The sequence below is a fragment of the Cricetulus griseus genome, chromosome 6, assembly GCF_003668045.3.
Source record: "Cricetulus griseus strain 17A/GY chromosome 6, alternate assembly CriGri-PICRH-1.0, whole genome shotgun sequence".
In the NCBI taxonomy this organism is placed as follows: Eukaryota; Metazoa; Chordata; class Mammalia; order Rodentia; family Cricetidae; genus Cricetulus; species Cricetulus griseus.
Window position 1 is genome coordinate 144,498,300 of NC_048599.1, and position 19,785 is coordinate 144,518,084.

At 50.0% G+C, this 19,785-nt stretch overlaps 1 protein-coding gene and 1 long non-coding RNA gene across 3 annotated transcripts in view; one reads left to right on the forward strand and one right to left on the reverse strand.

The window, feature by feature from the left end:
- The first annotated feature begins 412 nt into the window (after positions 1 to 412).
- LOC118239034 lies at positions 413 to 2,959 on the forward strand. The gene is made up of 3 exons (XR_004770401.1): positions 413 to 928; positions 1,600 to 1,776; positions 1,908 to 2,959. It is a non-coding gene; the product is annotated as an uncharacterized LOC118239034 (long non-coding RNA).
- A 464-nt stretch (positions 2,960 to 3,423) lies between these two features.
- Positions 3,424 to 19,785, reverse strand: part of Stxbp1 (syntaxin binding protein 1) — a 58,070-nt gene continuing 41,708 nt past the window's right edge. The window contains exons 14-20 of one of the 2 annotated variants that reach the window (XM_027423775.2): positions 18,035 to 18,173; positions 17,233 to 17,342; positions 15,400 to 15,501; positions 12,682 to 12,767; positions 10,999 to 11,153; positions 9,114 to 9,239; positions 3,424 to 4,561 (exon numbers count right to left, since the gene is read on the reverse strand). In XM_027423775.2, the coding sequence (XP_027279576.1) occupies positions 9,130 to 9,239; positions 10,999 to 11,153; positions 12,682 to 12,767; positions 15,400 to 15,501; positions 17,233 to 17,342; positions 18,035 to 18,173 (702 nt within the window). In that variant the 3' untranslated portion in view covers positions 3,424 to 4,561; positions 9,114 to 9,129. The remainder of the gene's footprint in view (positions 4,562 to 9,113; positions 9,240 to 10,998; positions 11,154 to 12,681; positions 12,768 to 15,399; positions 15,502 to 17,232; positions 17,343 to 18,034; positions 18,174 to 19,785) is intronic. The other variant, XM_027423776.2, reaches the window with a different exon arrangement.

A 19,785-nucleotide genomic window follows, 5' to 3' on the forward strand; every position in this document is an offset into this window, starting at 1 on the left:
GCCCAGGGAGGACGAGGACAGCAGCCACAGATCATGGCCTGGGTCCCAGGGTTACTGGACTAGTTGCCTGGGCTTTTAACCATGTTCTGGCCTGCTGCTGTGTCTTCCCCTCTGAAAATACATTACAGCTTTTGGAGAAGTGACCCAAGGTTCCCTCTGAGCCCTGGGACACTGGGAACTAGGCAGGACACAGTACTTTTTGCTGTTTGGTGGCATCAGGGTGGAGCAGACTAACAGAAGACCTAGGCCAAGGGAAGTCAGGAAACAAAACAAAAGCAAGAGGGTGGCCATGCACAGTGTGGCCACGCACACCTGTAATCTTAGCTTCTGTGGGGTAGGGGCAGGAGGAACATAAATTCAAGGTCAACCTGGGCAACTCAGTAAGGCTCTGTCTCAAAATAAGAAAACACGGGCCAGTAATACAGCTCCCTGGGTAAAAGTGCTTCCTGCACCTGCCTGATGAGCTGAGTTCTATGTCAGAAACCATAGTGGAAGGAGAAAACTGACGCCTGAAAGTGATTCTCTGTCTTCCACCTGCATGCCACTGCACACAGTGATAATAAAACAACAAAGAGCACGTGAACAAAGCCCTCCAAACAGCAGAGAGAGGCTAAAGGGCCATTCCCATTGTGTGAGGGACAGGTGATCCCGGGGAGAAGGAACAGATGGTTATTTACTCTGCTTCAACAGTTACTCGGTGTAGACTTCAAGTCCCTGTGTTGAATCTTATTCCAGGCATTCTGGTGACAGGACACACTGGCTGGCTGGAGTCTTCCAAGAGTGAGCGTTGTGAAACACTGCAAACACCCCTCCCCCCTGTCCTGAGTTTCAGCTTCCTCACCTGTAAAGTGACAGGGACCACCTAACACACGCCTAGGAGAGGCCTGGCATGATTGCGATGCTGTCTTCATCACTGTCCGCCGACAAGGTGAGTCTTGCTGGAGCTGGGTGGGATGTGCTAGCTACAGGACTGTCAGTCTTCGTGAGGTGGCCTACCTACAGAGATCATCTCAGTTGAGCTTGTTGACTGCTGAGCTTCCCTCACAGGAGGGGAAGCTGGGGGGCATGCCACTGGACCCCCCTGTGCATCCCGCCACCCCTCCCAAGCAGTTGTATGTAATCCTGTCCTAACTGCAGGTTGCCTCAGGGTCTCGGGGAAGGGCTAGTGTACACAGGCTGAGGAGACTAGGCAAAGGGGAAGTCTGTGTAGCCATAGGGAAGTCACCCATCTCATTTCTGCTGAGAATGCTTTGGGTTTCCCCACGTCCCCCTTTGTAAACCCCTCACTCAGGCTCTGTGAGTAGGCTTAATAAACTCATTGGTTCCCTGGGGGACCTTTGGTGGAATCAAACTTTGGTTTGTCACTGGTACTTTAGCGAGGGTGAGTAGTTGTTGCCTAGTCTGTGCCCCTTCCACCACCACCCTGGGCAAAAATGCTTGATACATGTGAAGATCTTCGAAGTAACCTTGAATTGAAACATTTTCCATCCAGCGAAAGTATCATTTTCTGTTACTGACGTGGATAATGTACACAGAGGTTTATTTAGTTGACTTAAAAAAATGTTGTGTATATGGGTGTATATGCATGTCTTTGTGCAGTCCCATGGATGCCAGAAGAGGGAGCAGATCCCTGGTGGGTGTGACCACGCTGTGGTTGCTGGGAATCAAACTCATCTTTTGAATAGGAAGTGCTCTTAACTGCGGATCCATCTTCCCAGCACTAATCAGCTGCTTTTCATTGTGTTTTGTGGTGAAGTTTGAGGCTTCACATGCCAGGTAAGTGTTCTGTCTGGCTTCAGACCCAACTTTCAAGTTCTTATAGTCTTGAAACAGGGTCTCACTGAGGCTGACCTTGAATTTGCTCTGTAGTCTAGGCAGCCCTAGAATTAAAATTTCTCCTGTCTCAGTTTCTTTAACAGCTGGGATCACAAGCCTGTGCCACTAAGCCTGGCTTAGTCAGCTGCTGCTGGAGATTCAGGGGCCTAGCACTTGATGGCTGACGGTTGGAGCATGTGAGAGGAGTCTGCTGTGAGAGGCTGAGGCAGGAAGACGCCAGGCTTGACTACAGAACAGCCCAGCCCTCTGGAGAGAACCCAGTCGTTCCCTCAATCTTTGCCAGGACTGCCACACTGAGAGCCAAGCTCCCAGCATGTGAATGTCCAGGACAAGCCATAGCAAGACCTCAGCAGGAGGGATTTAATGACTCCCACAGCTCTGTGTCCTGTCAGTAACATTGACCTGGTGTGTACTCCTCTCCAGGTCACAGGCCACCACCAGCTTCCAACTGGAGGAACCTTCAGACACGTGGGCTGGGGTGGGGGTAGTGACATCGATGGAGGGACCAACATCTCAGTTCCCTGAGCACACCAGGACTACAGGGGCCTGCAGTGTCTGAGGCAGAGGCATTCTAGAAAGAACAGGCTGAAAAGCAGCTCGCCTCAAGTCTAGTCAGGTCCTTATTCGCCGGTACTTATTTATTCATTTGACACAGTGTTTCACTATGTTGCCTTGGCTGGACCTGGAACTCATGAAGACCTAGCTGGCTGAAGTCAGAGGTCCTGCTGCCTCTGCCTCCTAAGTGCTGGGACTAAAGGTCGAGTGTTACCATGCCCACTAAGGCAGCATCCTTGCTGCCTGTGGCAAGTTTTGTCCCTGAGTGGGAGACAGGTACAGATGTGTTGCAATCCCCAGGATCCAGCAGACCTAAAGCACAGCTGTGGGGTGGCCAGCCTCCGTAGCTCCCAAAGTCAAACCAGCTCTGCAGTGGGCCTGGGCACCATGCGTGAGCGATGATGTCTTTATTAGACTCAAATGCTGCAGTACAGGACAGTACAGAGTGGTACACAGTTGTGCTTCCATACTTTAAACACTGAGATTGAGAATTTCAAGTTAACAAGTTTCAAGACAGACTAGCTTTTTTTTTTTAAATATCCTTTTGAGAAATTATTTATATAAATAACATAAAGGAAACCCCACATGTTTGACAAACAAGGTCCTGAAGCATGAGCATTGCTTGACCAGAGGGAAGGGACAAAAGAAGCGGCTACAGAAGAGATCAACCAGTGCTACTACAGTTGGGTCCTAAGGAAAAAGGGTCCTGGAGGGGGAAGGGCGAGGGCAGGACTAGGAACCCATGAGAAGAGGGGGGCTCTAGAGCCAGGGAAGGCATACACCACAAGACACAGTAATACACACACACACACACACACACACACACACACACACACACACACACAGTCTTCGGGAGGGACGGGGGGGGGGGGCAGGGGCTGGGCTGGGGACGTTGTTTGTGACTTCCACTGTCTTTATGTTTCACAACTTCAGCAGCAGAGTGAGTGGCATGCTCAGAGCTGCTGTGTCCTGAGGATGGAGGCCATCCTTCCAGCATCTGCTTCTCAATTTTCTGCTTTATAGTTAACTATCTTTTATACAGCAACAACTTTAATACAAAGAATAAAGTGATCATTTTCTCATACAACCACAATGACATACGACTGTACGTTACACAAAATAAGATTGATGAAGTATCTTAAACTCTGACTGATGTTGCTCGCAGAGTGGAGACAGGATCAGCAGAGCCCCCGTTCCTCAGGCCTACAAGCCTTCTATAGTGAAATCCCCTTTGACCAGAGTACCAAATCCAAATCTTCCAGTCCATCCCTGACCCTTGTCCTCTATGGAGCCTGACCCTGTTCAAGTGAAGCCTGGGGAAAGAAGGCTTCTTGACTGCTTGTACCTGACTCGTCTCTTGAGGAACTGAGGGTGCTAGGCATGCCAATTTAGATGGGAGGACTTGAATCAGGCTACAGCACTGTGGACGGGTCAGGGGAACGGTGCCAGGCTTTGGCATCAACACTGGCTTCCTGTGGCCACCCTAAGTCCCACCCACAGCTGCAACACTGGGCCAAGAAAAGGTCTGTTCGATTCTGGCCTCTGGAGGCATCTGCTCACTGCCACTTCCCAGCCTCTGCATGAGAACAGGCGATGAACAGGGACTAGGGAGAAAAAGAGCTACTTCCTCAGTGTGGAATATCTGGGAAAACACCTTACAATTCCCAACAAGAACAGAAATGAACCCAAACAAGCCTTGAGAAACACCCACACATCTACCTTTCCATACTCAAGCAATGTGCGCATACGGCACACGGTACAGGGCTATGTACAGGTCACGGGATCATAAATAAGGAGAGAGTCCACTTGGTCTAGAGTTCTGATGCTTCTGCAGTGTGGCTCTTGCATGTCAACTTCTTGTGGGATACATACAGAAGATACTCACTTTTTAAAAAACAACACATTACTCTCTTGCTTTTCAAAGGACAAGATAGGATGTCTTTGCACAGGAGAAGGACTCAGCGTGGCAAGGGGGTGGCCAGGGCGTGCAGGGCTGGGGAGGCAGCAGAGTAACCGAGGCATTGCGCTGGGGAGCTGCAGAGCACTGTGGGAAGGGAGTCAGGGTTTTGTGGGGGCGGCTTATGTTTTTAACTGCTTATTTCTTCATCTGTTTTATTCAGCTTCTTCAGCGTGTCCAGCAGTTTCTGTGGGGTGAGAATGTGCGTGGATCCTGGGAAGGCAGAGAAGACAATGAGCTCACTCACCTACTTCAGCCTGAGGCTTCTTTCCCTGATTCTCCATCCCCCAACCCTCGTCTGGGTCCAGTGGAAGCCGGGAGGGGGTGGGGATGGAACCCTTGGGCCCTGACAGAATAGACTTAGGCATTTAGGCTCAGTTGGGTCCCAGGCTGAACCTAGGAACCACCTCTCAATTAGCGCCCAGTGCCATCTGCCAGTTGATGGCAGCTGTGCTTTCTTATTATCTCTTGAAGTCAAGGTAAAGCCAGGAAGAGACACTTCAAATATGACAAGGACAGTGGCTAAGGGGAGAGGCTGGCAGGCATCTCTATAAGGAGAGAATGGTGCCTGCTAGGCATGGGAGCCACTGAAGTCTGGGAGCCAGCATGTTGATGCTGGCATGGTGGGGGACCTCAGGTGTGAGAGGGAAAGGGCAGGGACCTGAGGCCTTACCTTGTGGAGACCTGCATTGTAAGAGATTAAAAATGCTTGCCAAAGTTTAAGCTAATGGAATCAGATATACTTCTAGAGCAAAGGTAAAAATATAAAAATAAAAACACTTAAAAATGAAGGAAGGCCTTTCAGAGAGATGTAGGTGCACTAAAACGATGCATGGACTGAGTGGTTTGGACATGGGCTTCATCAAACAGAATGGAGGTGACGGGTGGTGTGAGCATGAGGTGTGCATGCCGCAGCAGTGGGTGCAAAGCAGGGTCCTGGTGGGACAGGAGAACTAAACCAAAGATCCGTTCTTGAAAATGTGCCTCCCTGGGGACCCGGAAGCAATAGGCCTCTGTGGGAGTGTGGAGCGGAGACCCTCCGGACTTCCATTCCAAGGGCAGGCATTGGAGCTTGGTGCCTGTGGCTCTGACCATCACTTGCTCAGTGACCTGGAAGCTTTCTGGTCATTCTGGACCAGCAGAAAAGCAACATTCTGAGAGGCATCTACCAATGTCCTGTCCCTGCCAGCATTCACTATTCTGAGTGAGGAGTCCATCCCTGGCTATGTCCCAAGCATTCTCCCTGCACTAGGGGCCTAGTAATTTAAGGCTGTTTTGTTACCACAGCTCCTTAAGCAGAATGGATGTGCTGTCAGCAGTGCCTGAGGTTTTTATATGCCCCCTTTCTGCTAAAGCATGCTGGCTTTGGTGAGCTTGCCAGACTTCCTAGGAGCCCTGAGGCTGCAGGAGCCAATACTAGAAGGAAGGCCTTCCAGATCTCCACTCTATCCAGTCTAGCTCTGGATGCAGTGAGGAGTGGCCTCAGGTTTCCTAAAGTCAATACAAAGCATACTGGCCAGAGAATGCCCTGTTCTCCATCCTGGACACTGGTGCAGGACCCTGGAAGGCTGCTATGATCAGAGGCCTGTTCTAAAGTGCACCCCGACTCCTTACATGTGCATCCAGAACTTCAGAGAGGTCAGCGAGACGAACTTACCCTCTAGAATTTTCCGCTACGATCTCATTCCTAATCATTGTATATTGTTAGTGTTTACAGAAGAACAAGTGTAGAGCCGAATCTGGGAGAGCCCGCCTGAGATGCCTTACTCAGCAACAGGCCAGGTCACCCAAAGCCAGTTCCTGACACCCGTGATCTGAACACTTCAGTGCTGCAGGTGGAGACGGTACCATCAATATTGCACAGTGGGGCAAGACCAGCCATGAGCTGCATCTTATGTTGGTCCCCAAGAGGTTAGCTGTGCTGGCCTTCTACTTAAGAACTCTAGGACTCTCTTTTAGTCCACAAAATTGGTGATTATAAAATGCCAGTAGTGGCCTCCAAAGATGAAACTGAGGCCCAGTCAAATGACCATCTCATGCTTCTAAGCTTGGGTGATGGTCCTCTCGATTAAGGGCTCCCTGGAGCTTCCTGGAAAAGAAACCAAACCTCCCGCTGGGTGTCAGTGGCTCATGCCTTTAATCCCAGCACTCGGGAGGCAGAGGCAGGTGGATCTCTGTGATTTTGAGACCAGCCTGGTCTTCAAAGAGAGTTCCAGGACAGCCTCCAAACCTACAGAAAAACCCTGTCTCGAAAAACAAACCAAGCATCTCCCCCCCCCCTTTTGAGACAGGGTTTGTTTGCGCAGTCCTGGTTATTCTGGAACTAGCCCTGTAGACCAGAAGGCTGGCCTCAAACTTAGATCCACTGGTCTCTGCCTCCCAAGTGCTGGGACTAAATGCTGGTGTATTGTCAGCACCACCAGCTAAAAGGAGTCATCAGAGGGACATACAAATAGGCTTGTAAGTCAGAACCAACAGCCCCAACCCAGATCACAGCAAAATGTACTCAGATATAAGCACACACAAAACCTACAAGTGGCATGGGCACTAAATAGGTCTAATCTAGCTAAGAGTTCTCTCTTTTTTTTTTTCTCTTCATTTTTCAAGACAGGGTTTCTCTGTGTAGCTCTGGCTGTCCTGGAACTTGCTCTGTAGACCAGGCTGGTCTAGAACTCACATTGATCCACCTGCCTCTGCCTCCAGAGTGCTGGGATCAAAGGCGTATGCTACCACTGCCTGGCTGTTTTTCTTTCTTTTTTAAAATTATTTTTATGATGTGAGTGTTTTGCCTTTATGTATGTCAAGGCATCATATCCATTCCTGGTACTCAATGCACTGGGTCTCCATGACTGGAGTTAGACAGTTATGATCCGCTGGGAGGGTGCTAGGAATTGAACCCAGATCCTCTGAAGGAGCAGCCAGGACCCCTAAGCACCAAGCCATTTATACAGCCCCTCTCTCATTTGTCTTGATGGCTTCCTGGCCATCTTCTTGTGATTGACACTACTGGCCTACATCAAGGTAAGAATGTAAAATTCTAACCAGAATTTTAACTAACTCCTGAGCAGTGTGGAGGGATGATGTCACTCATGGGGAGTGTGGATGGGATGGCTAGAGGGGTTGGTTCTTCAATGGTCAGCTGCCTCTCTCTCCAGTCCCCAAGCTGCAGCAGCAGATGAGGGAGTTTCCCTTTCTTCTGGCCTCCGTGGTGTGTGTTAGAGCTCTGTGGCTTGCTATTGCTTCATCTCCCTGCTTCCTTGTATGCATAGATGTTTCAAATTTTATTCATTTTTGAGACAGGGTCTCAGTCTGTAGCCCTGACTGTCCTTGAATACTCATAGAAATCAGGTTGGCCTTAAACTTGCACAGGTCTGCCTGCCTCTGCCTCCCAAGTGCTAGGATTAAAGTTGTGTGACACCACACCCTGCTTATTTATTTAGCTTTTAGACACACCACCTTGAACTTGAGACCCTCGTGCCTCAGGAGATTCTCAACACTAAAAGGATGGCTAGGGAGAAGGAATGAGGAGGGCATAGAAGAAGAGTCTGGTAGGCCAAACAGACAAGATACTCCCCAAGAACAAGCTTTGGGTGTCAAGAAGGGATTTCTCTTGAGGACTGTAGACCTCACTAAGAAGCTTCAGTGAGAGAGAGGTGTGACTGTTCAACTCTAAAAGATCGGCACCAATAAAAAAGCAATTTCTTCCTCCCTCTCTTCTCTTCCAAGCCTCACTCACAGTAGGCAAACAGTCTACCACTAGGCTACATCCCAGCCCTCTTTTTTACTTTAAAAAAGTTTTATTTTATTTTAATTATGTGTAAGTGTGTGAGTTATGTATTCATACATGCAAGTGCCCACAGAGGTCAGAGATAGCAGATTTCCTGAAGCTGGAGTCACAGCTTCAGGTGGCTGTGAGCTGCTGTGTGGGTCCTGGGGACAGAATCTGGATCCTCTGCAAGAGCAGCCAGAGCTCTTTACCACTGAGCTACGTCTCCAGCCTTCTTTTGGCTGTTTATTTTGAGACATGGACCTGCCTAGTTTCCCAGGCTGCTCTTTAGCTCACTCTGCCTGCTGAGTAGCTGAGATCACAGCCTGCCCCACCAGCCTGGAATAGAAGAGGACAAGAGCGCAGTTTCTGCAGAGCAGGGTGTAATGAACAGTGGTGTCACCAAGTCTACAGCAGCTGGAGTAGAGGGTGGCCATCCCTCCACATGGATGCCCTCAAAGTGCCTATCCTGAGTAAAGATGTCCATCCTGCTGCCTCTCGCTGGCTTGGAGGCCTCTCTTCTGCTCCCTGCCACTCCTTCTCTCACCCGTAGGTGCTATGGGCATCTCTCAAGTGCGGGCCTTGTACACATGGCCATCCTGAATGTCAGTGGCCTTCCTCTCAAGCATACACATTCTGTGGGAGCCTACATTTCACCCTGGGCAGCAGGCTTGGGCACCATGCCTCAGACATCCCTCAACCCTAGGTATCCTCCTTGAGGAGCAATCACACAGTTACTGTCCCTTGGTTTCACCCCAGTGGCCAGCAGCTGTCTGACTGTGCAGCATTCACCCAGGGCTTGAGTGAGTGGGTGGGTGGAGCCCAGGGCATGAAGGCTGGACACATTTTCAATCGGCGTTAAGAACTGCAAGCATTTTCTTGGAAAAAGAAAAATCAAAGAAATGAAAAGAAAAAAAGAAAAAAAAGAAAGAGTGACGGGATAACCAAAGAAAGCCCTTCAGAGTGGAAGAGTTTCTTTCTGTAATAAGCCGCCTTTACTTTGTTTCTTTGGCTCTCACTCCATTGTTGGAGCCTGATCCTCAAAAGATACCCTAGAGGACTCCCTGAAGTCGGGGTGTCTCAGGTCCATGAGGAATTTGGTGGGAGTGAGAATGTGAGTAGAACCTGTGGGAGAATAGAGGCCAGCTGAACAGAGGCACCCCTGGACATGCCAACGGAGGCCCCAGCGCCTGCAGCCAGAGAGGCACTGAGGGGCGAAGCATGCAAGGCGCATGCACACACACATGCATGCAGGGAGCAAGGCGTTGGCATACATGAAGCATGTGAGGCCACACAGTGAACTGTGGCGGTCTGTGGGAAGCCCCTCCATGGACCCACATGGGCAGCTCTCTGTCCCTGGGTCTCCACCCTCCCCCTGCACAAGGAACCTTAAGGAAGGTCCAGAGGAGAAAAGTAAGGTTCACACCCAAAGCCTGGCTGTGCCGGCTGCTGTCCAGGAAAAGCTGTGTTTGAGCTCAAGCCCTCTAACACATGCATGCAACACATACACAAGCAGGAAGCAGGGAACACTCATGGGGCCTATGTCACAGACAGAAAAACAGGCACAGATAGCAACTCAACCACAGTGGGAGCTGGGGAAGGGCGCACAGTCTTCCCACAAGATGTGTGAAGGTGCTAACCCCTTCGCACCTGTCTCGGTGAACCCAGAAGCAGCTATGGCACTGCTGTGTCACTGCTCTAAGGGGTCTGCTTGCTCGGACAGCTTGGGGGTGCTGTGAGCTGGTCATCCAAACTGGATAAATGGAAGGGGCACTTGTTGATGACTGCACCTGGGAGCTGAGGGAAGCCTTGCTAGCTGGGCAGCTAAGGGCCACCTCTCCAGCAGTCCACGTGTACATGGCTCATGTGGCCCTCCAAAGGCCCTAAAGGGGATGGTTTTCCAGAGTGCCTGACACACTCCTAGCATCACAATCTCAGGCCTTGCACTTTTATGCAGCGTGTGTTCTCACAGAGGGTGAGCCTTAACAGGGCAGTGTCTGTGCCAGCCTTCTGACAATTGGTGGCACATACAACTCTGTTAGGGACAAAGGGAAGACATCTGGAAGAGCCCAGACTTTTCTCCTTCAATTGTCTGCAAGCCCCAGAAGCTACAGATGATCCTGGGACAGAAGGCAGGAAGGGCCTCTTTCTGCAATAGACCAGCTTCTACAAGCTGCGTCTGTTCTTTTGGAAGTGAACAGGAAATACAGAGTGTGGCAGACCAGAAGGTAGTGGGGACTGGCTAGGGAATCGACCCAGACACCAGGCCAATGGACTTCAGCAGTATCTGTGACATGCTGTCTAACTACCTCCAACAGAGTGGTGGAGGAAGACAGTAATGACGGGCCCTACCAGCAAGTGGTCCAAGGGCTGATGCACAGAAGTGAACAACTCCCCTCTCAGCCCTGTTCCAGGCTGCAAGAAGGTGCTACAAACTCTGTTTTGTTGGGTAACAATATGGCTTGGGAGAGACCCACTCTTGCTCAAGGTGACTCCACTTGGCAGTGTCAGTGTATGGATTTGTATGGGTTTCTCTGTGACTTTGGAGGCTGTCCTGGAACTAGCTTTTGTAGACCAGGCTGGTCTCGAACTCACAGAGATCCGCCTGCCTCTGCCTCCTGAGTGCTGGGATTAAAGGCGTGTACCACCAATGCCCGGCTGGATTTGAGACTCTATGACCAGGCTCTTTCCATCCCAAGATGCTGTCTTTCAGCAAGAGACACATTAGGGCAGAGATCCCTAGCTTTTGCCATTCACAAACTGTTATCCAGGGCTAAGTTTTGCTGGGGTGAGGGAGGACCTCAGACAGAATGCAGCACAAAGCATGGGATGGAGAGACAGTGCAATGAGGCAGCAACTCCTGCCGAATGCATGCCCTGCTCACCTATCAGCACTTCCCACTTGCCGTTGGCCTGTGTCACTTCATAAGCGCAGCGCATCTCATTCAGGCTCACACCTCCAAGGATGAAAATAATGAGGCGGGGGCCGCTTCTGTATTCCCCGGGGGCTTTATTCTTGTGCCAGTGTCCATAGCGGGCGCTGAGGGAGAGAGATCAGTTACAGGTGACTTGTCAGTGCTGGCAAGCTGAACTGGACTGCAGGTTCCTGAGCTGTGAGGTATCAGACTGGCTCATCTAAGCAGCTTTGCCTGGATGGCTCTCATCCAGATGTCTGTTTCAGTTCAGGCCTGGTTCCGAGCTCACCTGGGACACTGCAGCACTATGTGGTATGGAGAGGCAGAGGGCTACACCAATCTGGCACACTGATCACAGGCAAACATGCCAAAGAGGCCTCATGTGGGCCAGGCTTCCCGGTACTGCATCCCCAGGGAAAGACAGCACTTTCCCTCCAAGAAGTCAGAGTCTAGGGAATTGCTGAATGCCACAGGACAAAACAGGACCACCAAGCACTGCTCAGGCTTCACCTGGGAGGTAAAAAGCAGGTAAGCCTGAGGAGCATAGACTTCCTCAGTAAGACTTAGACTCTGACCCAGATGAGACAGGTTGTCCAGGCTGAGAAAATTGAAACCATTAAAGGGGGGAAGCAAGTCCCCTTTGGACAGCAGAATGCTCCACCCTGCTTCCTCACTCACGACAGGAAGAACCTGGGTACTGTTGATTTCTTCCGTGTACAGCCTGCCTAGCAAGGGCAGCATTTGGGGCTGTAGTTTATTCCACATTCAGCAGTGGCCTTATCACCTTTAATGCCATCAGAAGAGATGCCAATGCCACAGGAGACACTGCAGACTTCTGACCCAGGCCCAGGCAGAGGCCAAGGGTGAAAACAGAAGAAAAGCCAGAGACAAACCAGAAAAAAAGGGACAGTGGTTCATACTTGCTAGTCATGGAGGTGCACACCTTTAATCCCAGCCTTGGGAGGCAGAGACAGGTGAATCTCTGTGAGTTCAAGGCCAGCTTGGTCTACAGAGTGAGTTCCAAGACACCCAGGGTTACACAGTGAGACCAAACAACAAAACAAACAAAAACAAAGCAAAAAATCCAAACAAAACAAGGGGTGAAGGAGTGTCAACCCTGGGAACCACAGCTGATGGTCCTCTCTGCAGCCGCTGGCTGTTCTCCAGGCTCAAGGTTCAGTCCCCAGTTCTGGGGAGCCATGGCCTAATGTTTGTCAGCTGGCAGGCACCTGGGCCATTACTGCGCTAGGCTTCATGAATAGAACCGCTGTGGACACAGGGGTTTCATGACTAAACAGGTGCTTAGGGATGACCAAAGGGGAAAACTAATAAAGACCTACAGATTAAAAGGGGACCGTGCAGCTTATCTGGCTGCAGATAATGTGTGTGTGGATGGGGTGAATGCAGTAGGCCCGGCATGTTCCAGGATGAGCAAGGAGGTAGAGGCTGTGGCAGACGGGGTGCACGGAGAAAGGGGATGAATTATTGGAGGGCTGGGAGCCGAAGGGAGGACTGTGTGGCCTGCTGTGAACCCGGGCCTGATGTACTCTGACCATGATGGGTGATGTGGGAGGGTCCTGATGGTGTATGCCATTCACCGCCAGGTCACACAGACTCACAGACAGTACCCCTGCTTTCCCCACATCTACCCACCTGACAGCGGTGGTGCTGAAGGAAGCAGAGGAGCGGGTAGAGATGTATGGGTAGTGCTTTGTATCCAGTTTGTCTTCAATAGTGTCCTGGAAAGGTGAAGACAGACAGGCTGTTTAAAGAGGCTGATAGGAGCTAAAGCAACAGGCTGGGAAGAAAAAGTCAGGCATGACCACATCATCTGCACAGGCCCTCCTCTTCCCATGCCTGCTGCCACTACCAGGGACCTAGTACAGACCAGGGACAATGGCACTTGTTTCTTAGCAGGCCGTTAGACTGCCTGGCCCTGCAGGTTACCATAACTATCCAACATACAAAGCACCCATTTTCCCTCATCTCTGTAATGTACTCCATTGTATAAGCCACTGAGGTTCAACACCTTATGCTCTGTCCACTAAGTTCCTGACATATGCTGTCAGCCTGGTGACAAGTGGGTTTGGGGAGAGCCTCCCTATAGTTTATTGAGGAGCCAATTGTCTGGTGGGTGGATTCCAGCTATCTCCTGCCACTTAAATCCATATTCCTCTTAGGAGAAGCATGAGAAGCCTACACAGGCCTCCTTGGAGAGCAGGGAGAAGGGACAGAGAAGCGGGGGGGGGGGGGGGGCACTGAAGCAGAGGGCTGCTTCCTCAGCCCCAATACCAGAGACAGGCAATTGGTTTCTAGGTGTTTCATAGTCACCTAACCTTTTGGTTTGCAGGTTTTAAAAACAGGACCCTGACTCACCCCACATAAATACACTTGTGGCATATAATTCCTGAACTAACTCAGGGATAGGAGGTGAGGCCCTATTCTCTGGACTCCCATTTTGTTTGCCTATCAAGTGCAGTTGTGCAGACTGTCACCTCCAACCTTAAAGCCCTACTGGTGTATGACTCTGCAGGGTTCCTGCTGCGATGGTGAGGGTCACCACAGAGCTGATGCAAATCCACTGCCTTACATTCCTTGTAAGGCAAAAACATGGTGCCACAGCTTATTGTGAGCCTCTGTACAATGGACATAGGGCACAAAGTGACAGAATCATCCTATTAGAAGATGACCCCAGGGTGAGATAGGCAGTGGTGGTGCACACTGTTAGTCCCAGCACTTGAGAGGCAGAAGCAGGTCAATCTCTGTGTTTGAACCAGCCTGGTCTACAGAGGGAGTTCCAGAACAGCCAGAACTTCACAAGGAAATCCTGTCTCAAAAACAAAACAAGGAAGGAAGGAAGGGAGGGAGGGAGACAGGGAAGAGGGGGAGGGAGGAAGGAAGGAAGGAAGGAAGGAAGGAAGGAAGGAAGGAAGGAAGGAAGGAAGGAAAGAGTACTTTGGCAGAGTACTTTGTCTAGCATGTTGAAGCCTTGGGCTGATCCCCAGCATTGCATAAACTGGACATAGTGGTGTATGCCTTTAATCCTAGAGCAGGAAGGTCAGAAGTTCAAGGTCATCCCTTGGCTACATCATAAGTTCAAGGCCAGTTTGGACTTGAGACCCAATCTCAAAAACAGAAGATGGCCTCAAACTGGGCAGCAAGGTTGTATATAAATAGCACACAATAAATAGACCAGAGTTTGGGGATCCAGAATGCAACAGGCTCTGTGATGCCAGATGGTCAGGCATGTGAGGTGCTAGAGAGACAATGTGAGGCTCGCAGGGCTCAGGAAGTGGAGCTAAGGACAGGTTATTCCAATTTGATCATAGAGCCCAGGTCTGTCTGCTGGCCCCAGGAGCGCTCAGGAGTGCAGCAGGGAGGAAGGTGGCATGCTGCAGCTTCCTGCTGAGGCCTTTCCACAGCTGCCTGAGGTGTGAGGTAGAAGGGCCTGTTCCCTAGTAGAGCGTGTGCATGCTCCTCGTATGAACTTGGCATGCCGACGCAAGCCTGGCTCTTTCCAGTACTGCACCAGAGGCACTTCACAGCATGGGACTATACCCCTGACACTGCAGGTGTGGGCAATGGCTCTCCAGGTCTCCATGTGTCAGTCTTTAATGGCTAGTTTTACTGGACAGGAGAGAAGGGAACCTTAATTGAGAAACTGCCTCCTTAAGATCAGGCTGTTGGCAAGCCGACAGGGCATTCTCTTAATTAGTTATCAATATGGGAGAGGATAGGTAACTGTAGGTGGTGCCATCCCTGGGCTGATGTTCCTGGGTGCTGTAAGAAAGTGGGCTGAACTAGCCATGAGAAGCAAATCAGTAAACAGGACACTTCCATGACTTCTGCATCAGCTCCTACCCTGTTTGACTTCCTGCCCTGAACACCTTGCCTTTGATGATGAACACTGATGAAACATAAGCACAGTAAACCTCTTCCTTGCCAAGTTACTTTTGGTCATATTGGGTTTTTTTTGTTTGTTTTTTTGAGACAGGGTTTCTCTATGTTACAGACTTGGCTGTCCTGGAACTCACTCTGTAGACCAGGCTGGCCTTGAACTCAAGAGATCTACCTGCCTCTGCCTCTGCCTCTGCCTCCTCAGTGCTGGGATAACAGGCGTGTGCCACCACTGTCCAGCAGTCATCGTGTATCACCACAGCAATAGTAACCCAGGCTAAGACATGGCTCACAGTTGTTCATGAGTCCTCAGAGCTAGGTGCTTTGGGAGGACTGACAGAACCCCAGAGGTCTGGGTACTTATCACTACAGGAACTAGGTCATAGGGTGTCACTGCTACCTGAGAATAGGGGTGCTACAACCTGGACCACCTGAAGAGCAGCCCTGGCTCCTGCTGCCACACCCCAAACTGACCTCCATGATGTCCTTAATGATTGGGGTCCATCGTGAGAGCTGGTAGGTCTGCTCACTGATGCGCTCCTTCCGCTCTGGCTTGCTCCTACGACGTAGTGTCGACTGAATGCAAACACACATGAGATCAGTCTCCAGGCAGAACCACCTGGTATCAATAACCTCTGGAAATTCTCTCAAGGTCCCTCTTCAAAATTAGCACTGGCAACAAGTAACAGAAGAGAGGTTCTGCCCAGTGTAGCCCCCAAAATGTACCTCTTTAAGAAACTCTGAAAACAAGGTAGACTTGAGAAATTATGGTTCTATTTCTTGTTGTCATTGTTTTGTTTATTGGTACAGGGTTTCTCTGTGAAACAGCCCTGATTGTCCTGGAACTCACTCTGTAGACCAGGTAGACCTTGAACTCACAGAGATCCGCCTGCCTCTCGAGTGCTGGGATTAAAGGCCACCACTGCCCAGCTCAAAGTATGGTTCTTTAGTTGTGAAAAATGCCAAGTGCCCCGGGGACTGTGGTGGTTTGAATCAGAATGATCCCTGACTGCTTAGTTACCAGGGAGTATCACTATTTGAAAGGATTAGAAGGGTTAAGAGTCGTGGCCTGGTTAGAGGAAGAGTGTGTGTGTGTGTGTGTGTGTGTGTGTGTGTGTGTGTGTGTGTGTGTGTGTGTGTGTGTGTGTGTGTGTCACTGGGGGTGAGCTTTGAGGTTTCAAAAGTCCATGTCAGATCCAGACTCTCTGACTTAGCCTATGCATCAGCTACTTCTTCAGAACTAGGCATGCAAGCTGCCCTGGTCCTTGCTATGATGATAATGGACTAAATCTCTGACATTGTAAGCAAGCCCCCACTTAAATGCTTTCTTTTATGAGCTGCTGTTATAAAAGCAATAAAAAAAAAATCCACACTGGCATGATGACTCACACCTGTAATCCTAGCACTTGGGTGGCTGAAACAAGGGTATCATCATGAATTCAAGATCAGCCTTGAGCTACAAAGGGAGAATACGTCTTTAAAAAAAAAGGCGGGGGTAGTTAAAAATATTTTGCTAGCTTGGTGATGGTGGCACACACCTTTAATCCCAGCACTTGGGAGGCAGAGGCAGACACATCGCTGTGAGTTTGAGGCCAATTTGGTCTACAAAGCGAGTTACAGGACAGTCAGGACTACACAGAGAAAACCTATCTCAAAACAACAACATCAACAAAAAAGACACCAAACACTGCCACCAGCAGGTCAGGTCAATGGAATCCAGTCCCTCTTGAAGATCCTAGTTGGTTTTGCCAGCTCTGCTCCTGGGCTATCTGCCTCTAGAAGGAAGCACACAGTGGGGCTCCTCCACCTGGGGTTCAAAGGCTCTATCTGAATCTGCCCACTCTCTCAAAACACACTGTGTAACCCTGACCCTCTGAACTATCTGCCTGATATCACTCAGTCACCCCACTGCCAAAGGCACAGAGCAAGCAAAAGGGTTTGCTTGACAATGTGGTGGTGCCACTCTTAAGGGAGATGCTAAGTCTGTGGTACCCAAAGGCAAGGCTATACACATTATGATGGGGGCCCTGGGGTGGCCCATTTTGGATGAGTTCAGAGATGGCTCAGCTTTAGACTCCTGGATTCATAGCTAGTTCCTGACTTTGATTCCACTTCAATGTCCTTTCTGCCCTCATCTCTGATTCTGTCTCTCCTCTTCTCTTTTCCTTCCTTCCTTCCCTCTCTCCTTCTCCTGATGCTGAGAGTGGTACACGGCCACATCACAGGGGGCTGTCAATCATGGATGCAGAGAGGATACAATATTTCAGCCTCCCACACTCTCCCTGACTATCTATAATAGGCCCTTACGTCTGTGACGATGGGCACACCAAGGTGAGCCATGTTGGTGATGATCTCACTGTCCTCTGGAGGGATCTGGGCATGCTGGATGAGCTTGTTTAGGTTTTCCTCAGTGATGCCTGAAAAACAAGACTCTTGGTCACCACACCTAACCCTTGCCATTCCCACCCTTATAATCAGAGCCAATGGCTTCCTCTTTCCTCCTCAGAGTTCCAGGTACTGCTCCATCAATTGCATTTAAGGTGGGGTCAAAATAACCTTCCACCCTATTCTCGTCCTTGTCTTATCCATGGGGGCCTGCCCTTCCCAGTCTGTCTCCATCCACCTGGCTTCCCAGCAGTCCTTCCCTACTCTTACCCTGCATCAAAGTAACGCTAGACAAAAAAAGTCTCCTTACCCATTTTTTTGTACAGTGACATGGGTAAGAAAAACAGTTTTTGTGTTAGATAGGGTCTCATGCAGTCTAGGCTAGCCTTCCTTAAACTTACTTTTGTAGTTAAGGTTGGCCTTGAGCTCTTGATACCTCTGCCTCTACCTCCCAAAGGATTACAGGCCAAATACCAGTTGTTGAAAGGTCTCAGTTACTAATGAGATGCAAACATCTGGCAGGCTGGATGCTAGTCAGATGACTCTGTCTGTATCACCTGCTTCCAGTCCACTCAAGCTGTGAGTGGGTTCAGCCTGCGGTGCATCTGACCTGGCCCCACTGCAGTTCCTGCAGGAGCAGCCCCTGGCCTGATGGTTCTCCCTGCTGCAGGGCTGCCTAACTGGCATTTGCACTGTCCTTTCTCCACCATGTCCCGGCGCCTACCGTTCTTAAGGAAGATGTAGAGAAGGATGATGCGGATTTTGTCGTAAGTGCTGACGTTTGCATCCAGCAGGATGGGGACAATGGCTCTCATGGGGTCCTTGATTTTCTCCCCCTCAGCATCTGTGCCCATTGCCAGATCCTGTAGAAAACACACCTTGCTGGCCCTATTTCTGGCAACAGTCTGGGCAGGAGGTGACTCTCAGGAAGTTCATGGTTTATAAGTGACTAACTTGGTGGTGCGGTTAGGGTAGGCTGTGTACAGGTCTCCTCCAGCAATGGGCTGACATATCCCAGGATGTCTACACAAGGAGCCCTGAGATCTGGTCTCACTGGAGTAAGGTGCACTGTTCCCTGCAGGGGAATGCCAGGGAACCTCTACCAGATAGACACATGACCTGGCTGAGGGATTTAGGGCTCACTTCCCACCCATGAAAACTCTGGTATCTCTGCACGGTTGGGCTCTCCTGGCACAGAAAGGCACACTGTGTTGTGAGTTTCACCTCTGGTTTTACTCTTCCCATAGCTTTTCGAAGGGCAAGTAGAAATGAGGGAAGGACTCCCAACAGTGGGAGGACAGAAAGGGTGACAGCAAACAGATGGAACGACTGGAGAGGGCACAGCCAGAGTGTGAGGAGCCAAGAGCACCCAATCCTGTCCTTACACAACCACAGCATTCTTGGTAGCTAGAATGGTGGCAGGGGTTCCTTTTCTCTCAAGACCCCAGGAGTTTACACAAATGGTGGCCCAACACACAGGCATGGTCTGAGGAAGGCAGGACTCCTCTCCCTGGCCTCTCAACAGCTGTAAAAGATGTGCTCAGCACAAAGAAACTAGCACCCGCCCAGGCTTTATTTGTTTATTCAGTTAATTGATTAATTTTTAAACATAGGGTATCACCATGGAACTCTGGCTGGCCTGAGACATACACACACACACACACACACACAGAGAGAGAGAGAGAGAGAGAGAGAGAGAGAGAGAGAGAGAGACAGAGAGAGAGAGACAGAGAGAGAGAGACAGAGAGAGAGAGACAGAGAGAGAGAGAGAGACAGAGAGAGACAGAGAAAGAGAGAGAGACAGAGATAGCCCAGGATGGCCTTGAACTCAGAGATCCTCCTGCCTCTCCCTCCTGAATGCTGGGATTAAAGATGTGAGCCACCACACCCAGCCTCATTTAAAAAAAAAATACACACACACACACACACACACACACACACACACACACACACACACTTATTTATCATGTTACTATAAGTGCCATGATACACACTGGAGGTTAGAGGACAACTTGTGAAGTTGGTTCTCCTTCTATCATGTAGGTTCCAGGGATTGAACTCAGGTTGTCAGGCTTGGCAGCAAGTGCCTTTATCTGCTGAGCCATTCTGCCGGCCCTAAAGCATACTCTCTAAGCCCACTGAAATGCAACTAATTGTTTTGTTTTGTTTTTAGAGACAGGGTCTCATTATATAGCCCTGGCTGTCCTAGAATGTATGTAGACCAGGCTGGTTTCAAGCCCACAGAGATCTACCTTCCTCTGTCTCCTGAGTGCTGGGATTACAGGTGTGTACCACCACAACCAACTTAGTACTTAATATTTTTTAAGTACTTTTAAAAAATTGTGCTTGAGGGGGGTGTTTTCAACACAGGGTTTCTTTGTGTAGCCCTGGCCTGTTCTTGCTTCTTACTGACTAGACAGAACTTGCTTTCTGGATGGCTGAGCTCTTGGGAGGGCATAAGTGTCTGTGGAGAAT